Source organism: Ruditapes philippinarum, unplaced genomic scaffold (assembly GCF_026571515.1).
Source record: "Ruditapes philippinarum isolate M1 unplaced genomic scaffold, ASM2657151v2 ctg2643_1_1_1_1, whole genome shotgun sequence".
NCBI classification, from domain to species: Eukaryota; Metazoa; Mollusca; class Bivalvia; order Venerida; family Veneridae; genus Ruditapes; species Ruditapes philippinarum.
The window spans coordinates 45,945-67,229 of NW_026859373.1; the positions used below are offsets into that span (position 1 = coordinate 45,945).

Sequence of the window (21,285 nt, forward strand, 5' to 3'; positions counted from 1 at the left end):
ACATTAAAATCTCTGTTTCTGTTTACATCTGAAACCACGTGGTAGAACTACTTTCAATCCGTATGGTTTCCGATGTTATTATAGATAATAGCCGAGGCAGTTCCGAATGCAAGAACTGACGGAAAGGTCCGAGTAGTTGCGATTGTAAAATATCAAATAAAGGTGATAGCAATTAGTCAATACATTTTGAAAATGATAATAAAAAAAGTTTCGGTCATATAACGCGCGGTACTGTAGTTGTTTAAAATTATCTGTCCCTTTACGATAATGTTAACCTAGTAACTCTTCAAACATCACGATTTTTCCTTATCTAGGGTCGTTCAATTACGACACTACCTTGTCGCAAACCGTCTTGAGGTTTAAGTAGTATCTGATTACAAAATCAGTGCAACAATGATTCCTCTACTCCAAGGTAAAATCCTTTGCGTTAAACAATGATTGAAAAATAAAAATAAATTTACATGTTATTATTAAACGCCACAATATGTTTTATAGGTTCTTTTTTCTCCTTTTTGCAAAATGATTGGTGTGCTATGACATACATTAGAGTTATATTATTTCGATGTGTTTGTTTGTTTTGTTTGGGATGAAAAAAAAATATTTTGCAAATCCATACATTTGTCTTACCATGTATGCAATACTTAAAATGTTGTAAGAGAATAAGAATTTTTAAAGTTCTTCACCAATAAATAAGACTCATGAAATAAAATTTTACGTCTATGTCTACGTTTTACGTCGGTTGGTAGGTTATGCAACACGGAGGCATTGACAACGACTGTAATTTAGATGATAATGCCGTAATAGACTGTTATTTTAAGTGTGTCACACAAGTGGATGACATAAGCCAGACGTCTGGATGATACAGACTACGGTTTATTCTGCCTGTACATTTTTTGATCTTGTTTCGGTTGGGTTTTATGCCGTCCCAAGACACTAGCTTTACTTGTGAAAAAAGAGATCAACTGCCATACGTGTATTATTTGAGGCGCGAACGGGCACCTGAGTGGAATAACCGGCATTCCCTAAGCTAACTGGATTTCTCCAAGGTCCAATGGCAGTATCTGTAAAGGTTGTTTAAATAGTGAGACTGACATTTCTTTTTCTCTGAAATTCTTAAACATTTCATTGAAAAAGAAATGAATAAATTTTGATATCATTCTTTTTACAGTGTCGGTGTTAATCATATTCCTACACTTTCAACTGTGCACCGCTCCTGGCAGCCGTAAGTTTATTTTCTTGGACCAAGTTAAATGTATATTTTGTTTAGGATAATACGAACATTACACGTACCAAATGTAATGTCTATTTGACATAATTAAAATACAAGTTTAAATACAGGGACAAGTTTCATAGAAAGTCCGAAGTACAGCCTTAGTCCTAAGACTTATGACAAAATATATGGCTAACATAAGACACTTTCAGTAAGTATTTTCATCTTAAGTAGAAGATTTAGACTTTTATTTAATTCATTTTCCTCAGAAAAATACAATGACATGCACTTCAATCGGCCATGTGTTAATGCTATTCAGAAATTGTCTTTACACGAAAGTCATAAGTTACGACATTTTCTTTGAAAAAAGGTCTTGGTTTTTTGTCTTTATCTAGGACTTTCAATGAAACGCCACCCAGAAACTAATGAGAGGAAAATATCATTTTAAGAAAAATAAAATTAATTTTACAATGTTTAAAGAGTCTGAAAATGTTTACCAAGACCGTCCTGTAAATGTGACAGCGCAGGTAAAGTATTTTTTGTAAAGACAAATTTACCAAATAAAATACGGGGCCAAAGAAGAACGGAACTCAGCCTCCGATATCATTTAACTTCAAAGAATCACCACCGGGAAAGCAATCAGTAGTACACGGAATAGAAATGAGGATAATGTCACTTTTTATTACAAGGTTAATTTAATGTTTTCAGTTGAAAATGTATTGCCATTGATAAAATATGTACACGTTGACATTTTACCGAGCCTCCATATCACATATAAAGTAAAAACCCCCGAAACACTCATATAGTAAAGGCCTCCAGAATACTCATATACTAAATATGACAATCATTTGTCACTGTGGTGCACATTATAGAAGGTCTAGTACCTAGGAATCTAAAATATGAATCAATTGAAAATGAGTCGCGAAAATATGTTACAATCTTGCAGTAACGTGAAAATAATTGTTCAGCATTGTTGCCATTCAGATGGTCTAGAGACTTGTGAACATCACTGTAGTGAACATGGACATTGTGTGAAAGTGCATGCTTCGACTTACAAGTGCCAATGTCACCACGGATGGGAAGGGACTGCCTGTTCGCACGAAATTATTGGTAAGTGCAGCAGGTGTTTAGTACTTACTATTATTGGTAAGTGCAGCAGGTGTTTAGTATTTTGCCGGTCAATATTTAAAGCCTGATAAATAATTAGGTAATTTTTCCCATGTATCTTTCTTATTCCTTTGCTTGACTTTCCGGATAACTGAGTTTTATGCTTTCTAATACTTTTTTTTGTTCTCAAGACATAATGTTGGTTACCACGGTAGAAGAAGATACATTTAAACGTCTCTTTGATTCGTTTGGCAACTTCTAGCATTAACTTTTACAACGGTATTATAGTATGAATTGTTTGGCGACCAATACTTATATAGCTAGATTATAAATTTAGGCCATAACCACAATGTGTATGAATGCAAGGCAATGCGATTACTAAGAATGTGACGTAATAAATATACATCTATAATAACTCGTATTGCATGTTAACAACACAGAGGATTAGGGTTACAGAATGACCTCATTTGAAGGCTATGAATATTCTAATGAAAGTAGAGCGTTCCAAACTTAATCATAATTCAGCTTTTAAAAAAAAATTCCAACAACAAATTCTAAAACTCAAATTGCCACGAAAATAACTGCGTAGTTATAGTTCCAGAGAAAAATGTCATTTTTTGCACTTACCTTTGCAAACAGTACTGTATGTGTAGGCAATTCGAATCTAATGCAATCCAAATATATAGCTGTCCGAATATACTCCAATCCGAATCATGAATTGTCTATATAATATCACAATAAAATCAAAATGATATGTCATTTATGTTTTCTTGGAGAGTAGAATCTGTAACAATCTGTAATAATTAGTAACTGCGTGTCAGAAAATAGACGACCCAAGTTATCCAGAAGTACTAAAATGACGAAGATTCATAAGGTGATTCTTATTCCACGCTTCATTTCAACATTAATGCTATTATATTGAGTGTATGTATATTTTCTTAAGGAAATACACTTGTGCAAATGTATTTAGGCTTATGCGTAAAATTACTGTTTAACAGTGATTGTCCATGTCTTTATAGGAAAGCCCTTGTACATTACACAAATGCCGCACGCTTTTAAAAGATTTGCTTTATGATACGTTAATTTTCTCTATCCACTATTTGAGTAACTTACATGACTTCAAAGGTATAAAAAATGATATGAACCGCATCACGACAAAACCAACATAGTGGGTTTTCGACCAGCATGGATCGAGACCAGCCTGCGCATCCGCGCAGTCTGATCAGGATCCATGCTGTTTGCTATCAATTTCTCTACTTGTAATAGAGTTGGTAAGCGAACAGCGTTGATCCTGATCAGACTGCGCGGATGCGCAGGCTGGTCTGGATCCATAATGGTCGCAAATATGATATCAATGTAGACTCACTTTATCTACAGCTTCCGGTGCATACTCTCTCTCTGAGTGCCATGCAAAATGCAGTAGCCATGGACATTGTGTACATCATCATACTGGCCATGGGTATATTTGTCAATGTGACTCAGGATGGCACGGCTCGCACTGTACACTGGAAAATACAAGTTAGTAAAATAGTATATAACTTACCAATTCGAAATAACATTTGTACCAAAACGCACATGCACAAAAACAACCAGCAAAAAAAGAAAATTCAAAACACATGTTTAAATATGATGTTATTAACATAGCGCTAATACGTCATCATTTAAATATACCGGCAGGTTAAATTTGAGGAATTTTACACATATATAGCCATGCCTCATTTTTCCAAGGTACTAACTTGTTAGTCATACATAACAAATGCAAACATTATAAAAGTTCTAGAAAATGTCAATACATAATGTTAGAGGACTTGTAAATTAAGTCAGACTGCATTCAATTTAATGTTTACAATCGGTCCCTGAAATTGTTTAAACCAAGTAACTCGGAATTATGGCTTTCGCTAAAATATGAGGCGAGATTATAGTTAAGACTATTTGAATGTTTTACATGTTTGCTGTCAAGTACTATTCTAGAATATATCACATTAGGTTGTAAGGTCCTATATCATAATAAGGTCATAATAAGGTCAACTCGAGTCAATTTGAAGAAACCCCTATAATAACCCTAATATTATATTTCTATAATTTCAGCGTCCACGTCACAACTTCAAGACCATTGTCAAGGACACTGTGGTAGCCATGGGAAGTGTGTACAATATAATCTTCATACTAGTCTCTTTGGTATTTCTCATACGTATAGTTGTCAGTGTGAGGCAGGTTGGCATGGAACTCACTGTACCATGCAATATTCATGTGAGTTACTATTCATAAACTTTATTTGTTTCTACGTTTTCCTACGAAATCTAACCTGATATAATTATTTGTTTGAATTGATGAAGGTTTTAAGATACATCAATACCTCTTGCATGTGCTTGTCAACCCGTCCCCCCCCAAAAAAAAGCGAATGCATCCAGGAATTGTACTAGTGATCACTGACTTTTAAGCAAAATTATTACATCATAACATACTCGACCACTGAGTCCAACCGCATTTATCAGAGGTACCGGTGTCATTTATAGTAATACAGACAATAACTGGTTGCAAACCGTTCACGAGGTTTCATGGAATGTAAGAAATATATTGCTAGTATCGGTGTCTAGTCTGGACAGTTGTGTCTCATTCGTTTACCATAACCCCCGATGCAAGATGCTTCAATAGTAAACACTCGTGATGGTACAATGTCCGATAGTGAAATCGCGATGGAAAGATGGTAAAATAGACACCACACCGCGTTTTCATCATCACATTACATTCACACACTTCACATCACATTCACACACTTAATACACTTTATACTGGCCATAGCTTTCGTAGATCGATCTCAGCGAGTTTGAGTATTCGGAGCAGAAGCGGTGGATAAAAATGGCCGTTTGTTGTTGTCGGTAAGTTTATGAATGAATTTTATCTTATATTTTATCTTATATTTTCACTGGAAACACCTTGTGAGACAACATCCCACATATGTATTCTTCCAACTGATTACACGCACACGGTGCAATTCATTGCCATTTATGCAAAACCTTCTATACAGTTTGACGAAAGGTGGCCACTTTCGCTTTATTTTGTTTCAAACGCGTACAAATGTGTGCAAAACGACCTCATGATTCACCGGCATCACATCGTATGGATGATACTTACGCAAAACAACCATATTTTGGAACTTTTGGAAATTGTTATAACTTGTTTATAAAAGAATTGAAAAAAAATGATTACAACACAGACGGGGTGGATTTGATTGCAAAGCTTCAAATTATTCTTAAAAACTTCAACTTTTTGCTCCACAGTCGTTCAATTTTAATAGTTTTTTTTGGCGAGGATGCGAACAGCACGCTAACTAGCGCTATTTAACAATAAATATTTCGATTCGCGGCACGGCCGTATTACAATTAAATCTTAACTTTTTGCCCCCCCCCGCTTATTAGCGTGTTTTTGCTCCTTGCCCCCGCCATTTTAACTTGTTAATTCTCGACTTTTCGCTTGGCAGGGTCCCGGGGCGAAACACGAAATGGCACAAATCAGCCACCAAACATATAAGCATAATTAACAAGAGCCACCGCCGGGCGGGGGCAACGCTCGACTTTTTACTTTTTCTAAACGCAAACATAGAAAGGTTTGAACATATCTTAACGTTTCCTTTTGATAAATTTAGTTGGTCTTTCTTGTCACATTAGTTCTGTTTATATATTTTGTATATATATATGAATAGAAACATTACGCAATTTCTAAAAATAGCAACATTACGCAATTTCTAAAAATAGCAACATGACGCAATTTCTAAAGATAGAAACAATGACGCAATTTCTATAAATAGCAACAATGACGCAATTTCTATAAATAGCAACATGACGCAATTTCTAAAAATAACAACAATGACGCAATTTCTATAAATAGCAACAATGACGCAATTTCTAAAAATACCAACAATGACGCAATTTCTATAAATAGCAACAATGACGCAATTTCTAAAAATAGAAACAATGATGCAATTTCTATAAATAGCAACAATGACGCAATTTCTTTAAATAGCAACAATGACGCAATTTCTAAAAATAGCAACAATGACGCAATTTCTAAAAATAGCAACAATGACGCAATTTCTATAAATAGAAACAATGACGCATTTCTATAAATAGAAACAATGACGCAATTCTTGTTGTTGTTGTTGTTGTAAATATATATACACACACACACACACACACACACACACACACACACACACACACACACCAATAAATATATAATTATGGTCATTTAATGCACAAATCTGAGAAAATTCAGTAAGTTAACCTTCAAGGTCAAGGACATTAAAGAGCCCAAGCAAATTTGGGTTTGATAAACATCGAGGTCTGGTCCTTAAGAATGTTCTGTTATAATATGAAGTTGATCCCTTCAATAATAGCAAAGTTACAGTCAGTTACCGCCAAAACAATGAAAATTTCAATAATTTGACCTTCAAAGACAATGTCATTAATGAGTGAAGGTCAAGGTCTTTCGGTATATTTTTAACAGTTATCTTTGAAGATTATTATGTTCAAGTTTCAAGACAATCCATTCAAAAATAACAAAGTTACAGCCAATAATAGCCAAAAAAATGAAAATTTCAATAATTTGACCTTCAAAGTCAAAGTCATTTATGAGTGAAGGTCAATGTCTGTCTAGTTATTTTTAAGGGATATCCCTGAAGATAATTATGTTCAAGTTTGAAGACAATCCATTCAAAAAAAACAAAGTAACAGCCAATAATAGCCAAAAAAATGAAAATTTCAATAATTTGACCTTCAAAGTCAAGGTCATTTATGAGTGAATGTCAAGGTCTGGCGGATTATTTTTAAGGGATATCCTTGAAGATTATTATGTTCAAGTTTGAAGACAATCCATTCAAAAATAACAAAGTTACAGCCAATAACAGCATGAACAAGCAAAAATTGGACTTTTAACCTTGAAGGTCAAGGTCATTTATAGATGAAGGTCAAGGTTAGTGTGGTCTAATGAAAGGTCTTGTCCCAAGGGTTGTTGTGGCCAAGTATGAAGACAATACACCAAGAAATAAAAAAGTTATGATCCAGGTACAAGTTTGCGGACGGGAACGGCAACGGCAACGCCGACCTGACTATAACAATACCTCTACTTTTTTTCAAAAAAAAAAAAAAAAGTCGAGCTAAAAATGTTAAATAATTACTCTGTTGGCTTGGCATTATGTTAGAAGATTATAACAGAAATATTTCAAGTGAAAATTCTTAGGGGTTCCCGAGCTCATTTTTCTGCACGTGAATTTAGCTTTTTTTACTTGTTTGGTGTTATTTCAGGGGCAAATAATTTATATATACGTTTAAAAAATCTTTTTTTCTTTTGTCATGTTTTCCAAAAAAAAAAATAAAAAAATTCCATCAAATATTTCTTTTACCTTTTTTTTCAATTTCATCAGAGGTACTTTAAATTCTTTAAAAATATACCATTTTTAAGACAATTTCCGCTGTAAAGATAAAATTTATATGAATTGGTGTTCTCAGTATGATAAAATAACACAATGATATTCAAACTTAGATTGTTCTTCATATTCAAAAAATCATGTTCTTTTTATCTTTAGGAGTATCTGTTTTATATATATGTATGGCAGAAACTTTGTTGAACCTGGAATTGACGGTCGTTTTAAGTCCCAGGTTGAACGTGTTGACTATTCTATGATAATACTGGTTTAAAGAATTTTCAATGGCGGAACTCGGACATCTATATGTATATATATAATTGTATTGTTTAAACACCAAATAAACACGTTTCTCTGATGTCAAAGAAAGAAAACGGTTTTTCTCAATTAAAAAGTGCATTATGTCAAGTTAAGCCCTCAACATAGGCATAAATGGTATCGGGCCTATCGCGTTGCAATTAAATACACCTCTGTCTGCGTTGTAATCATTTTTTGTCAATTCTTTTATAAACAGGCAATTAAAATTTCCAAAAGTTCCAAAAAATTGGTTGTTTTGTATCATCCACACGATGTGATGCCGTTGTATTTAAAAGTCGTTTGAAGTTGTTTTGCACTCATTTGTACGTGTTTTAACCAAACTGATACAAAATTGGCGTCCCCTCGTCAAACTATACAGAAGTGTTTGTATAAATGGCAATTAAACCGTGTGCGTTTAATAAGCTGAAAGAGTTCACATGTGGGCTCCTACCTCACTAGATGTTTCCAGTAAACATTAAAACATAAAACAAAAAATCAGTCATAAACGTATCGACAACAGCAATTTGACATTCTTATCCACCGCTTCTGCGACGAATATTCCACCACCGATGCGATGGACCCACCGCTATTGAGAAAGCTATGGTCAGTGTGCTTTTAATTAAGTTCCATCGTGTCCTTGCCTTTCTAACTATTGTTACATCGTGCGTTAAGTAAAAAGTCACTTGTCCAAACGAAACACCGTTAGAATATAGACAAGAGCTGTCGGTAGGACAGCAACGCTCGACTATTCTTAGTGCTTGATAGTAAAAAAAATGCTTGATACAGTTACCTCCTACTGTTTACAGGTTGGGGTCATGATGTTGAACAAGTGTGCAAAGTTTCAAAGCCATATGTCAATGGACTTTGAAAATATTTGAACTATTACAAAAACTTTAACGTAAATTCTAAGTCGAAAAAGGGGCATAATTCTGTCAAAATGCTTGATAGAGTTACCTCCTCCTGTCTACAGGTTGGGGTCATGATGGTGAACAAGTGTGCAAAGTTTCAAAGCCATATGTCAATGGACTTTGAAAATATTTGAACTATTACAAAAACTTTAACGTAAATTCTAAGTCGAAAAAGGGGCATAATTCTGTCAAAATGCTTGATAGAGTTACGTCCTCCTGTCTACAGGTTGGGGTCATGATGGTGAACAAGTGTGCAAAGTTTCAAAGCCATATGTCAATGGACTTTGAAAATATTTGAACTATTACAAAAACTTTAACGTAAATTCTAAGTCGAAAAAGGGGCATAATTCTGTAAAAAATGCTTGATAGAGTTACCTCCTCCTGTCTACAGGTTGGGGTCATGATGGTGAACAAGTGTGCGTTAGTTTCAAAGCCATATGTCAATGGACTTTGAAAATATTTGAACTATTACAAAAACTTTAACGTAAATTCTAAGTCGAAAAAGGGGCATAATTCTGTCAAAATGCTTGATAGAGTTACCTCCTCCTGTCACAGGTTGGGGTCATGATGTTGAACAAGTGTGCAAAGTTTCAAAGCCATATGTCAATGGACTTTGAAAATATTTGAACTATTACAAAAACTTTAACGCCGACGCCGACGCCGACGCCGACGCCGACGCTCGGGTGACTGCAATAGCTCTACTTATTCTTATCGAATAGTCGAGCTAAAAATGCATTCAGAAAAAGTAACACTGAATCATTGCTTGTGGCATCGCATGTATAGTTAAGTAACATGTATATAGTCTTTATTTATGTCTTACTTATGGAACGGTTAAATGATTATCTTAAATATTTTCTGCTTTTTGTTACACTTTAAAAGGACGTAAAAAATTGCGTAAATTTTAATACAAAATGTTTTTTGTTTTTTTTTGTATATAATTTTTACCTTGCAGCAAGCGGCACAGTGCAGTGTCACAATACGTACTGTGTACACGGAGTTTGCGAGCATGGACATTATAGCTTCAGCTCTGATCATTGTAACTGTAATCATGGATGGCAAGGTCGGCATTGTGATCAACAAATAACAACAGGTATTTATTTTTGTTTTGTTTATTTTAAGAAAGAGATTACAGGGCTAATATAGATTATTGAGATAAATCTATATAACTTAAATATGATATGTGTAGATGTATTTATTTTTGTTTGTTTTGATTAAGTTTTACATCACACCGACACAGTGTATGTCGTATGGCGACGTTTCATCTTTCCTGGTGGAGGAAGACATCAGGGGCCGTTTTATCAACGTTTCATGTAGATGAAATTTAATGCAAAACTGAAAGACAAAATGAGATAAATGGAGATAAATGTAAATGTATATTTATTAAATAAATATAGATATGTGAGATAGATATAGATAAATGAGATGAATATAGAACATGAGATAATGTAAAATGAGTAAATATAAAGAAGATAAAAAAGACAAATACAAAAAAATGAGATAATTATCGAAAATGAGATAAAGATAGAAAGATGAGGTAGCTATAGTTTAAGAGAATTGAGATAAATGTAGATAAAGAGAAATGAGATATAAAAAAGAAAATGCTGCTGTATAAAAATGTCAGTGGGCAGCGACATGGACTGGAAAAAATGATTGTTTTGCTATATATATATCTTACTGATTATTGACCTAAATAACATAACGATTAACCTTTGAGACTGTATAAAATGTTTATCCAGCTCTTAAGTTAAGTCTGGAAAATTCAGACTCCAGTAACGTGTAAATCAATCAAAAAGAAATTTTAATCTTTTATGAACTCCAGTTTTGTTTTGTTTTTATTATTTAAATCAAGAGCAATCACTAAAGGTGATTTATAAATATCTCCACCAGCAACCTTGACTTTTTTGAAAAAATAATTTTTCTTAAAAAGATGAACTTAACCTAATATTAATGAAGTTTCAACTGTGTACAAAGAATTTATTAAATTAATAGCAATCCCAACCAGGATCATCTGATAAGATTGATTTATACTAAATTCAATTAAAAAAATTCAATTCATTCCCTACTTTAGATATTGTCCGAAAACCATTTTTCTATTTTAACAGTGATTGTTGACCCCAGGGGGTCCAACTGCAATGCCATTCGGGGTTTCCGCATAAGGTTGCTTAATACAAAGTTTAATAACAATAACTCACTCTGAACTAATGTTATCGTCCAAAAACCATTTTTCTTTTTTTAGTTTTTTTGAAACAGTGACCTTGATCCCAGGGGATTCAAATGCAATACCAGCCAGGGTCTTCACATAAGCTTGCTATATCAAGTTTGATTACTATATCTCATTCCAAAAAATAGAGAAAAGGGAATCCTTTAAGAACGCCCAAAACGACAAAATTGAAAATGTTGCAGGCTTGGATTGATTGAGCCTGTTCATGGACGGTACTGGAAAGTGCAAGTTACCAACTACGCCCCTAGCACCGACTTAACCAGAATTCAACATTTAAACATAAAAATGGTGAAATTTTGAATTTAGAATCAGCCGCAGATGTGTTCATACGGCGGTCATCATGGAACCTTCAATGTGACAAGTTAGTGCCATTCCATAAAAAAACGGCGTATGGTCCCAAATAACAAAAGTGCGTGTGCCCTAAACGAGAAAACAATGGGTGGAACTAAATAAAATGGAATTTTGAAAGGGGGTCTGAGGTTATGAAACCTTTATATCACATATAAGACGTGAAAAGACAAATTTAAAAAGCAGGCAACATATCCTATGGGTGATTATACAGTTTCCAAGTAAGATAACTAGAACTACCAAAGTTGAAAAGGGTCAAGTAGAAATAACATAACAAGCATACACAACAATAATGTCGTGTCGAACGATCTTCAAGGATCGAAATTATAACATCTTTGATTATATGTACGGGCCAACATTTTACAACTTCCACATGACACAAATAACACTGATGTGGTAATAAAATAGAGAAAACGGAACGCCCAAAACGACAAAATTGAACATGTTGCAGGCTCGGTTAACTCTTTCTAGTTATTGTCCGGAAACAATTTTTCTACTTTTAGTAATGCTGACCTTTGCCTTGACCCGAGGGGGTTCCAAAAACAATCCAAACCGGGGTTTTCATATAAGTTTACAATAAATCAAGTTTGATTATAATATCTCATTCCTATCTCATGTTATTGTGTGAAAACGATTTTTGTCTCATTTAGTAACAATGACATTGACATTGACTCCTAGTGCTTCAAAAGCAATACAAACCGGGGTATTCACATAAGCTTGCTATACTTTAAGTTTGATTACAATATCTCATGTCAAACTCTATTGTCCGGAAAAAATTCTATTTTTAGTAGCCGTGACATTTACTCCTGGGAGACAATAGCAATACCAACCGGGGTCTTCACATAAGCTTGCTGTATAACAAGTTTGATTACAATATCTCATTCAAAACCCTATTGTCCGGAAACCATTATTCCATTTTTAGTAACAGTGACATTGACCTTGATTTCAGGGGTGCAGCAATCCCAATCGGGGTCTTCAAAAACTTGCTATATGTCAAGTTTGATTACAGTATCTCTTTTCCTTTCTCTATTTATTTTCCAGAGATATTTTTTTGTTTTTAGTAACAGTGACCTTGACCTTGACCCAAGTGGGTCCAAAAACAATATCAACCATGAATTAACCAATCGACCTACGGACCTACCGACAAGCTGACTTATATATACCTAAAAATAAATGAGATAGATAAAGATAAATAATGTAAGAATTGTAAATGAGGTAGACACAGATAAATGAGAGTATCTAGATGAAAAGAATAACTGACATTTAGTAAATAAAAGGGAATATGGTTTTCGCGCAGTCGCGGGACAAATATAATTCAATTTATGCTGAACCTAGCTACGTAGTGGTTGAAATTATATTCTAAATAGTTACACAGAGCAAAGTATTTTACGAAAAAGTATGAAATGTCAAGTTGTTGCTGATTTGTACCATAAAATGTATGAAAGATGGAACTATTTCATTGGGCAAAATATAAATTCCAGTTCCAGCATATCATAATTGAAATTTGATAACCAACACTTTACTACAAAATAATACATTTCCAAATTGCATCATAGTTTGAAGACCTATCAATTAGATACGTATCAGAATTAAAGCAAAAAAACATAAAATGTTAATTTCTTACACAGATCAGAAACGGAAAGAAAATTGAGAAATATACTCAGTGACATAAGGAAAATCAAATTTTTGTGCCCTTAGCCGAATGCAAGTAAAAAGCGTTGTAACACTTTTCAATTTTGCGTCATTTTTCAAATTAGAATAATAATTCTTGATAAACTGAATGAGCGAACGATCTGAAAATTTTCACATACGTTATTGTTCCGAAATAAAAAAGAAAAATGTTCCGAAACGAAATGCTATGTTATTTTAAGTAGGGTTTTATTTTTTTAGCAATAATTATTTGCATGCGCCATTCGGTTTTATGGCAATTTACTACTTCATTAATTAAATCTAGCACTTTGGAAGACATATTCTTTTTTTTTAAATTTTGCGATGCTTTGTATCAGATACATAGGTCCTACTAAACACTTCTAAGGACTGCTAAGCAGCCACAAAAGACTGCTAGAGAGGTACAAAGGACCTTAAAATATCTCCTTGGGCATTCTGATTATATATTGTAGTATGTTTAGTAAGAAAAAAATGTATATTTTTCTTAATATAATACATTTTTTCACTATACATGCTACAATATGATAAGAATGCCCCAGGAGCTATTTTAAGGTCCTTTGTGCCTCCCTATTGTCCTTTGTGCATCTTAGCAGTCCTTTTGATGTTCTTTCTCTTTTGTATCATAGTCAAACATAAAAACACGCTACCTGTTGTCACAATATGAAACCCCAGAAAAAAGTAACCAATGAACGAGCATCTGAATATGAAATTTCTGTCGCTTTCCCTTTCTCTGCCGTCACAATAAGTAAACCGCAGCAAAAATGAGCCAATCAATGGACATGATCTGGAGTGCGGGTTACTAATACCTGCACTCCAGTTAACGCACTGTGCATGTATATGTATAAGATTTAACTCCGACACATTTTCAACAGAAAGATCCCCAAACTATGATACAAATTGTTTCTCAATATAATACATTTTTTTAATAAACATGCTACAATATGTTATAAGAATGCCTTAGGAGGTATTTTAAGGTCCTTTGTGACTCCTTAGCAGTCCTAAGCAGTGTTAAGTGGGACCGCAGATATGTAGCTTGATACACAAATTACCGCACTGTCTATCAGGAATAAAAGTAAAGAGTGCTGGTTAATTGGCAACATTTTTTCTGGAGTTTACTTATTATAACGACAGTAAGAGGAATGATGGAAAAATATTATTCAGATGCACGTTCATTGGCTCATTTAGTCTGGGGTTTCATTATGTGTCGAAACGGAAAAGTATTTTTTTATTTTTCCCTTTATTTCAAATTATGTCGACAGGGAATATATTTGTTTTTATTTTTATTTTAGCCTATGATACAAAATTGATCAAGAACAGAATCTAATTTATACCCGGGGGGGGGGGGGGGGGTTCGAGCCCTCGTAAACATCCGATACCTTTGTGTTTCGATGCTCTTTCTATTACTTATATCAAATAAGAACATGTAAAAACCCTATTAAGATTTAATCGTTTAATTTACAATGTTTTTATGAAATTCTTTTAGCAAAACTAACAACAACAACAACAACCACCACCACAACAACAGCTAGACCTACTACTACTACCTCTTCTACTACATCCACTGTAGCGCCGACCACACCACTGCCAACCACAAAAATGCCGACCACAACAAACTCACCGACTACTTGTATTTAATTTACTGGTATTCAAATAGTTTAGTTTATACAAATTTTATTTTAAGATCGATTGTGTTGGGTAAGCTTGATTGTTGACAAAATGTGTACTTATTTGTATACTGACGAGTAATTAGGTTCATTTATGTTCTTTATTGATATTACATCAAGTTTGGCTTTTAATTTTTCTAGAATGTCTTGAGTTACTGTGGAGAAGAATTTCTGATAATGCATTACATAAAGGAAAGAATAATTTATATAAGTATTTTTAACAAATATTTTAGTTGCACCTTTGTCCATCATTTATCGCTGCAACCACGCACAAACTATTGTTGCCGTAGCCTACCAAACACAAGTTTCTCACCCGAATGCTTCCATGTGTGCCGAAGGACAACACACCTCCCACGAAGCGTTTGTTCTCACGGAATGTGATGTACCGCAAACTTCAAACACATGGAAACAAGGAGTTAATGTGTGCTATAATCTTTATTTCTTTCACAAATGTTTGATTCTTCACCCTTTTGCAAATTATTTTAACGCATTTAATGAGTTTAACAAATATTTCATTAAAAATCTTATTATTTTATGTATTGCATTTGAAAAACAATGTTAATTAACTAAGGAGGCAACTTCTTTTAGAAATTCGTGCCTAACATTTTTTGTAACAAAGTCAATTTAAACTTATTGCAAACCTAAATAGGATCACTGGTACATTGCAACTATGTAATATTAATGCCAAGTCAATTTATTCCTTTTTGTAATATCAAGCTACCGTCAAACCGTTATTTTTTTGTTATGTCTAGGTTATGTCACGTTGTGCAAGCTCGAATCCTTTACCTGACAATACACCTATAGCAAGCTTTGACCATGGAATTTATTCTTCAGTTGGTAGTCTCTCTGGGGTATTTCTAGGATGTACAAGTGATGGGTTCAAGGTAAGCATAGACCAACAGTTCGCATTCATTACACCTTCTTCGTCAAGTTCCATGTAAGTTCGTATAAAATCATCATATTCAGTAAGTCATATGTAAGTTATATCTAATTTTCTCGTATGTTTATAGCTCACCTGAGGACAATGTCCTTAAGGTGAACCTAGCTGTCCTCTAATATTAGAAAAAAACACCTTAAAACATCTTAACCACTGGTTCAATTTTGAAATAATTTTACACAAAAATTTCCTTGATGACAGTATACAAAAATTGTTTAGATTAAGCTGTCCCTTATGTTCAAATTGTGCTTCTGGGTGAAAAGGGGCTTCACTGAGCTTTTGACCTATTTCTCAGATGAGCGATGCAGGGCCCTCTGGTCCTTCTTGTTTTATTTAAAGGTTGTATCGTTTTTGATCTGATTTTATTAAGGTTGTGACTATAGAGTATAATTAATAACCTCTAGATTTTTAATATAATTATTTTTATTAAAGCCCTGTTGCAAAACAAAATCTATAAAATGCCAGCTATACTGTCGAGTCCATGTAGTTCATCTGTCATATGAGAAACATTTTACCGATGATCCATGTGTTAAGAGAACTTTATCAAGAACTTTAATAACTTGGCGTCCCTTTATTTTTAATATTTAATTATTGTAGACAAGTTACTTTTTAATATAATTAATTTGGTTATAGTGGGCGTCCATGCAGTAACATTTTGTCGATCACTGAAGCAAAATATGTTAAGTTTATTAACAAAATAATACATAAAGACAACTATTCTAATAAAAGATTGTTTCACTTTTTAGTAAGAACTATGAAACACACAATTATGTAAATCAACCGATATTATGTAATAGTTAGAACATAATGGGTAAAAATGTATTTATTGAAGGAAAATGGGGCGAGAAGAAGCGAGTGAACCTTTTCTGAAAGTAATTATTTGTTCAATATGTACATTGTATAAAGTGAGTTTAAACATAACCATCATTTCCAATGGCAGGAGTAATGTTTCGCAACAATAACAAGAAATGTTACATTGCATCGGTTGATTGTCCTAATTTTATAACAGTTGCCTTTACTTGTTGAGGGGTTGCCTATACGGAGGTCGAGGCATCAAAACTGCAGCCACATTTTAACCCTACTTGATCGTAAGATACTATTAAAGGGGTTCGAAATACTACAGTCTATGCATTCCTTAGCTCTAGCAGGTGAGCTGGTTTTTACCCTTGGTGATGCTTGGTATCAATCGAGGTTAGCCAAAATCACCTTTCCTGTTTCGGCGCCATATTACGACTATGGTGCGCCGTAAAAAAAAAAACAAAAACAAAAAAAAAAAACAAAAAAAAAAAAACAAAACAAAAAAAAAAAAAACAACAGCAAAAATCAAATAAAAAAAAATCAAAAAAAAAAACTAGAAATGTGTCCATAGGACACGGGTGCCCCAACCGCGCCACTTTTCTGTCAATCTTATGACTCTAGGTCAAATATATTTTGGAAAATCTTTTACTTAGTAAAGGGCAATAACTTTACAAATACTGAATAAATCCACAAGCAAACCCCAAGGTGCATAAGTTCACATGCTGACCAACATTCTTGTAAACTTTCAGGCCTACAAGTGAAATACTTTTTGAGCTATGCATGAACAAGTTGAAAATTGCAAACTTATACTTCTGTAAGTCAAGGGCAATAACTCTTACAAAACTGAAAAAAATTCACATGCAAAGTCCCAGGTTCATAGCTTCACAGTGATGTGAATCATTATTCCTGTAATTTAGTGATGTTGATCATTATTCCTGTAAAGTTGGTTGATTCTAACTCAAGCACTCAAGGAACAAATAACAACATAATAAAACGATTTTTACTAAGTCAAGGGAAATAACTCTACAAATTCTATCTTTTTTTTCAGATTGCGTTCCAAACATGTGGACAGTCACCTGAAATAACCGAACTTCTGCAGGGTCATCATTTTAACCAAAATCCTGTCAATTATTTTACAATATCTTAGATATCTGAAACGAATAAGGTTGAAATAAAAAAAAAACCGTAGCAAAATTTACCTTTTTTACATTTTTTTTCCGTTTACAGTAAACGTTTGTTGATAATTCAACATCGGGGTTAAGACAGATAACTCTGAAGAGAAGTAAAATAAAACTGATTTCTTTAGATTATTTTCCTTCATTAATAAGGCATAACGCAAAGTATATATTTCGACTGAAAGAACTGCGCAGAATCCTTTTTCAAGGTTTCTATAGGTAGGGGTGTTTAATTAAAAACGACAGATGTTTCAAAGATGACTAGATCTTTTTTTCATTCCAAAACAACATTTTTTTTTTCAGATAAAACAAAAAATTTTAAAGATAATTCCGTAGCATTCTATATGTCTCCATTATGGGAAACTTTTGTTTTTCTGACAATTGGGGTGAAACTATGAATGTGCCTCAAAGGAAATTAGTTAAAATTAAAAACTGTAAAAGACATGTTATGCTTAAAGCTAATAATTATTGTAACAATATCTTGTTAACAAAGTTTAGTTATGTTTATGTTTTAGCTCACTTATACACGTTAGGTGGACCGCAGAGATATGAAAGTAGTGTATTAAGGAAACAACACTGGCAGTGCTTTTAAGAACGGACCAAGTTTACTGGACACGTAATAGGCAATGCATCTTTCCATACATAGTTTGAATTCCTTTTTATCAAAATCAGACATATTCAGTAAGCATGTCATAGATTTCAATAAACTTATTCTCACGTGACCTTTTTATCACCCAACGAATGATGTAGTTTTATCTGTCTGTGAGTCAAAACGTGCAATCGGAACACCTCGGGCGACTTCAAGAATTCTCCGAACTTGACGGAGATTGCCGAGTTGTTACGATTGTCAAAACCTGTATCAACAATCGTAAAACATCGGCTCTTTCCGTATACTTCGAATAAGGGCCACATACGTGAAATACGAATACACAAATGTAATATCAACAAGAGCACCACTAGGCGGAGGATTATTTGCCGGAAAGTGTTTTTATTTATTTTCTAGTAAGGATGAAGCATTTGTAAGACATGGGAATTAAATATATATTACCTCCTTCATATAGCAATCTGAAGTTTGAATATTGTGGGCCAAATGGAACTTAAGTTATGCTCCGGAAACGTAGAGGCGGCACAATGAAACCTCGCAAAACGCGTGAGAACTAGAAATGTGTCCATAGGACACGGGTGGCTCCATTGTTCTGTCAATCTTATGACTATTGGGCAAATATTTTGGGCTACATGTGCAACAAGTTGAAAACTGAAAATCTTTTACTAAGTAAAGGGCAAGAACTTTACAAATACTGAATAAATCCACAAGCAAACGCCAGGATGCATCAGTATACATGCTGACTAACATTTTTTTTAACTTTCAGGCCTGCTGGTCAAATACTTTTTTTACTATGTATGAACAAGTTGAAACTTGCAAATTTACAATAAGTCAAGGGCAATAACTCTAACAAAACTAAAAAAACCAATGCAAAATCCCAGGTACATAGCTTCACAGTGGTGTTGATAATTATCCCTGTAAAGTTGGTTGATTATAACTCAAACACTCAAGGAACAAGTAACACAACATAATGAAATGTTTTTTTTTATAAGTAAAGGGCGATAACTCTACAAATACTGATTAATTCCACAAGCGAAATCCAAGGTGCACAACTATACATGCTGACCAATATTCCTCTTGAGTTTAATGACTCTAGGTTAAATACATTTTGAGCTACGCTCTACACAAATTGAAAATGTTCACTAAGTCAAGGGCAGTTACTCTAACAAAGCATATAAATTCACAAGCCAAACCCCAGGTGCACAACTTCACATGCTGATCAACATTACTGTAAAGTTTCATGACTCTATCTCAAATATTTTTTGAGCTACATGTGCCACAAGTTGAAAATTGCATTTTTTTACTAAGTCAAGGACAATGACTCTACAAATACTAAATAAATCCATACGAAAATAAGCAGGTGCACAACTACACAAGCTGATCGGCATTCCTGTAAAGTTTCATGACCATAGGTCAAATACTTTTTGAGTTACGTGCAACACAAGTTGAAAATTGCAAACTTTTACTAAGTCAAGGTCAATAACTCTAACAAAACAGAATAAATCTACAAGCAAAATCCCAGGCGCATAGCTTCACAGTGATTTTGATCATTATTCCTGTAAAGTTGGTTGATTCTAACTCAAGCACTCAAGGAACAAATAACAAAACATAATGAAATGGTTTTTACTGAGTAAAGGGCAATAACTCTACAAAGACGGATTAAATCCACAAGCAAAACCCCAGGTGCACAGCTTCACATGCTGAGCAATATTCCTCTTAAGTTTTATGACTCTAGGTTAAATACATTTTGAGCTACACAAATTAAAAATTTTCACTTAGTCAAGGGCAATTACTCTAACAAAGCATATAAATTCATAAGCGAAACCCAAGGTGCACAACGTCACATGCTGATCAGCATTACTATAAAGTTTCATGACGCTATCTCAAATACTTTTTGAGCTACATGTGACACAAGTTGAAAATTACATTTTTTAACTAAGTTAAGGAAAATGAAAATAACTCTACAAATACTAAATAAATCCACATGAAAATAACCAGGTCCACAACTACACAAGCTGATCGACATTCCTGTAAAGTTTCATGACCCTAGGTAAATACTTTTTGAGCTACATGCGACACAATTTGAAAATTGCAAATTTTTATTAAGTCAAGGGCAATAACTCTGACAAAACAGAATACTAGTAAATCCACTAGCAAAACCCCAGGTGCACAGCTTCACATGCTGAGCAATATTCCTGTAAAGATTCATGACCTAGGTCAAATACTTTTTGAGCTACATGTACATGCGACACAAGTTGAAAATTGCAAATTTTTATTAAGTCAAGGGCAATAACTCTAAAAATACAAAATATATCCATTCGAAATTACCCAGGTGCAACACAGGTTTACATGCTGAGCAATATTCCTTAGGTTTCATGACTCTAGGTAAAATACTTTTTGAGATACGTGCGACACAAAATGAGAACGGACGGACGAATTGATGGACGGACAAGGGTAAATCTAAATACCCCCCCCCCCCTAAAGTTGGGGCACAAAAATTAATCTGCAGTCCATATTGTAATCATTTCACGACAGGTCACGATTTGCAAAAGTAGTCATGCAATTTATTCTTAATATACGATTTGACACTTACAATATATGTATATACATGTAGACAACGTAGCGTACAAATAACCTATACTGACCCGCAATCTTTTAATTTCAAACAAATTTTAAGTTGCACGCTATAATAAGGGTCGCATATCGGGTCGCATTGACAAATTGGGCGACTGGTCAAGTTGTTCCATTAATGAATCACGGTTCAATTGAGCAGCATCCATTGTGGGATAGAAGAAGACCCTAACGAAATCACTGTGTATACTCTGCAAGTATAGTTGTCGGACAGAACTAGCAGATATTATCAATTCTTGCGCTTAGGTTATATTAAATTCAATGGCCATCCTTCACTGAAAAAAGTAGCAATAAT

At 33.9% G+C, this 21,285-nt stretch overlaps 1 protein-coding gene across 1 annotated transcript; it reads left to right on the top strand.

The window, feature by feature from the left end:
* The first annotated feature begins 324 nt into the window (after window positions 1–324).
* LOC132756271 (neurogenic locus protein delta-like) lies at window positions 325–17,778 on the top strand. Its single transcript, XM_060747293.1, has 10 exons — window positions 325–412; window positions 1,169–1,222; window positions 2,195–2,320; window positions 3,695–3,835; window positions 4,406–4,567; window positions 9,897–10,034; window positions 14,665–14,808; window positions 15,079–15,266; window positions 15,598–15,729; window positions 17,629–17,778. Exons 1-10 carry the CDS (start codon window positions 394–396, stop codon window positions 17,725–17,727), a joined length of 1,203 nt encoding a protein of 400 aa, XP_060603276.1. The 5' UTR covers window positions 325–393; the 3' UTR covers window positions 17,728–17,778.
* Window positions 17,779–21,285: the final 3,507 nt, after the last annotated feature.

Excerpts from the sequence above, each read along its gene's own strand:
- LOC132756271 (XM_060747293.1), top strand. Across the intron at positions 2,321-3,694 it reads CTGTTCGCACGAAATTATTG|CTTCCGGTGCATACTCTCTC; the intron begins GTAAGTGCAGCA and ends CTTTATCTACAG. Across the intron at positions 10,035-14,664 it reads TGATCAACAAATAACAACAG|CAAAACTAACAACAACAACA; the intron begins GTATTTATTTTT and ends AAATTCTTTTAG.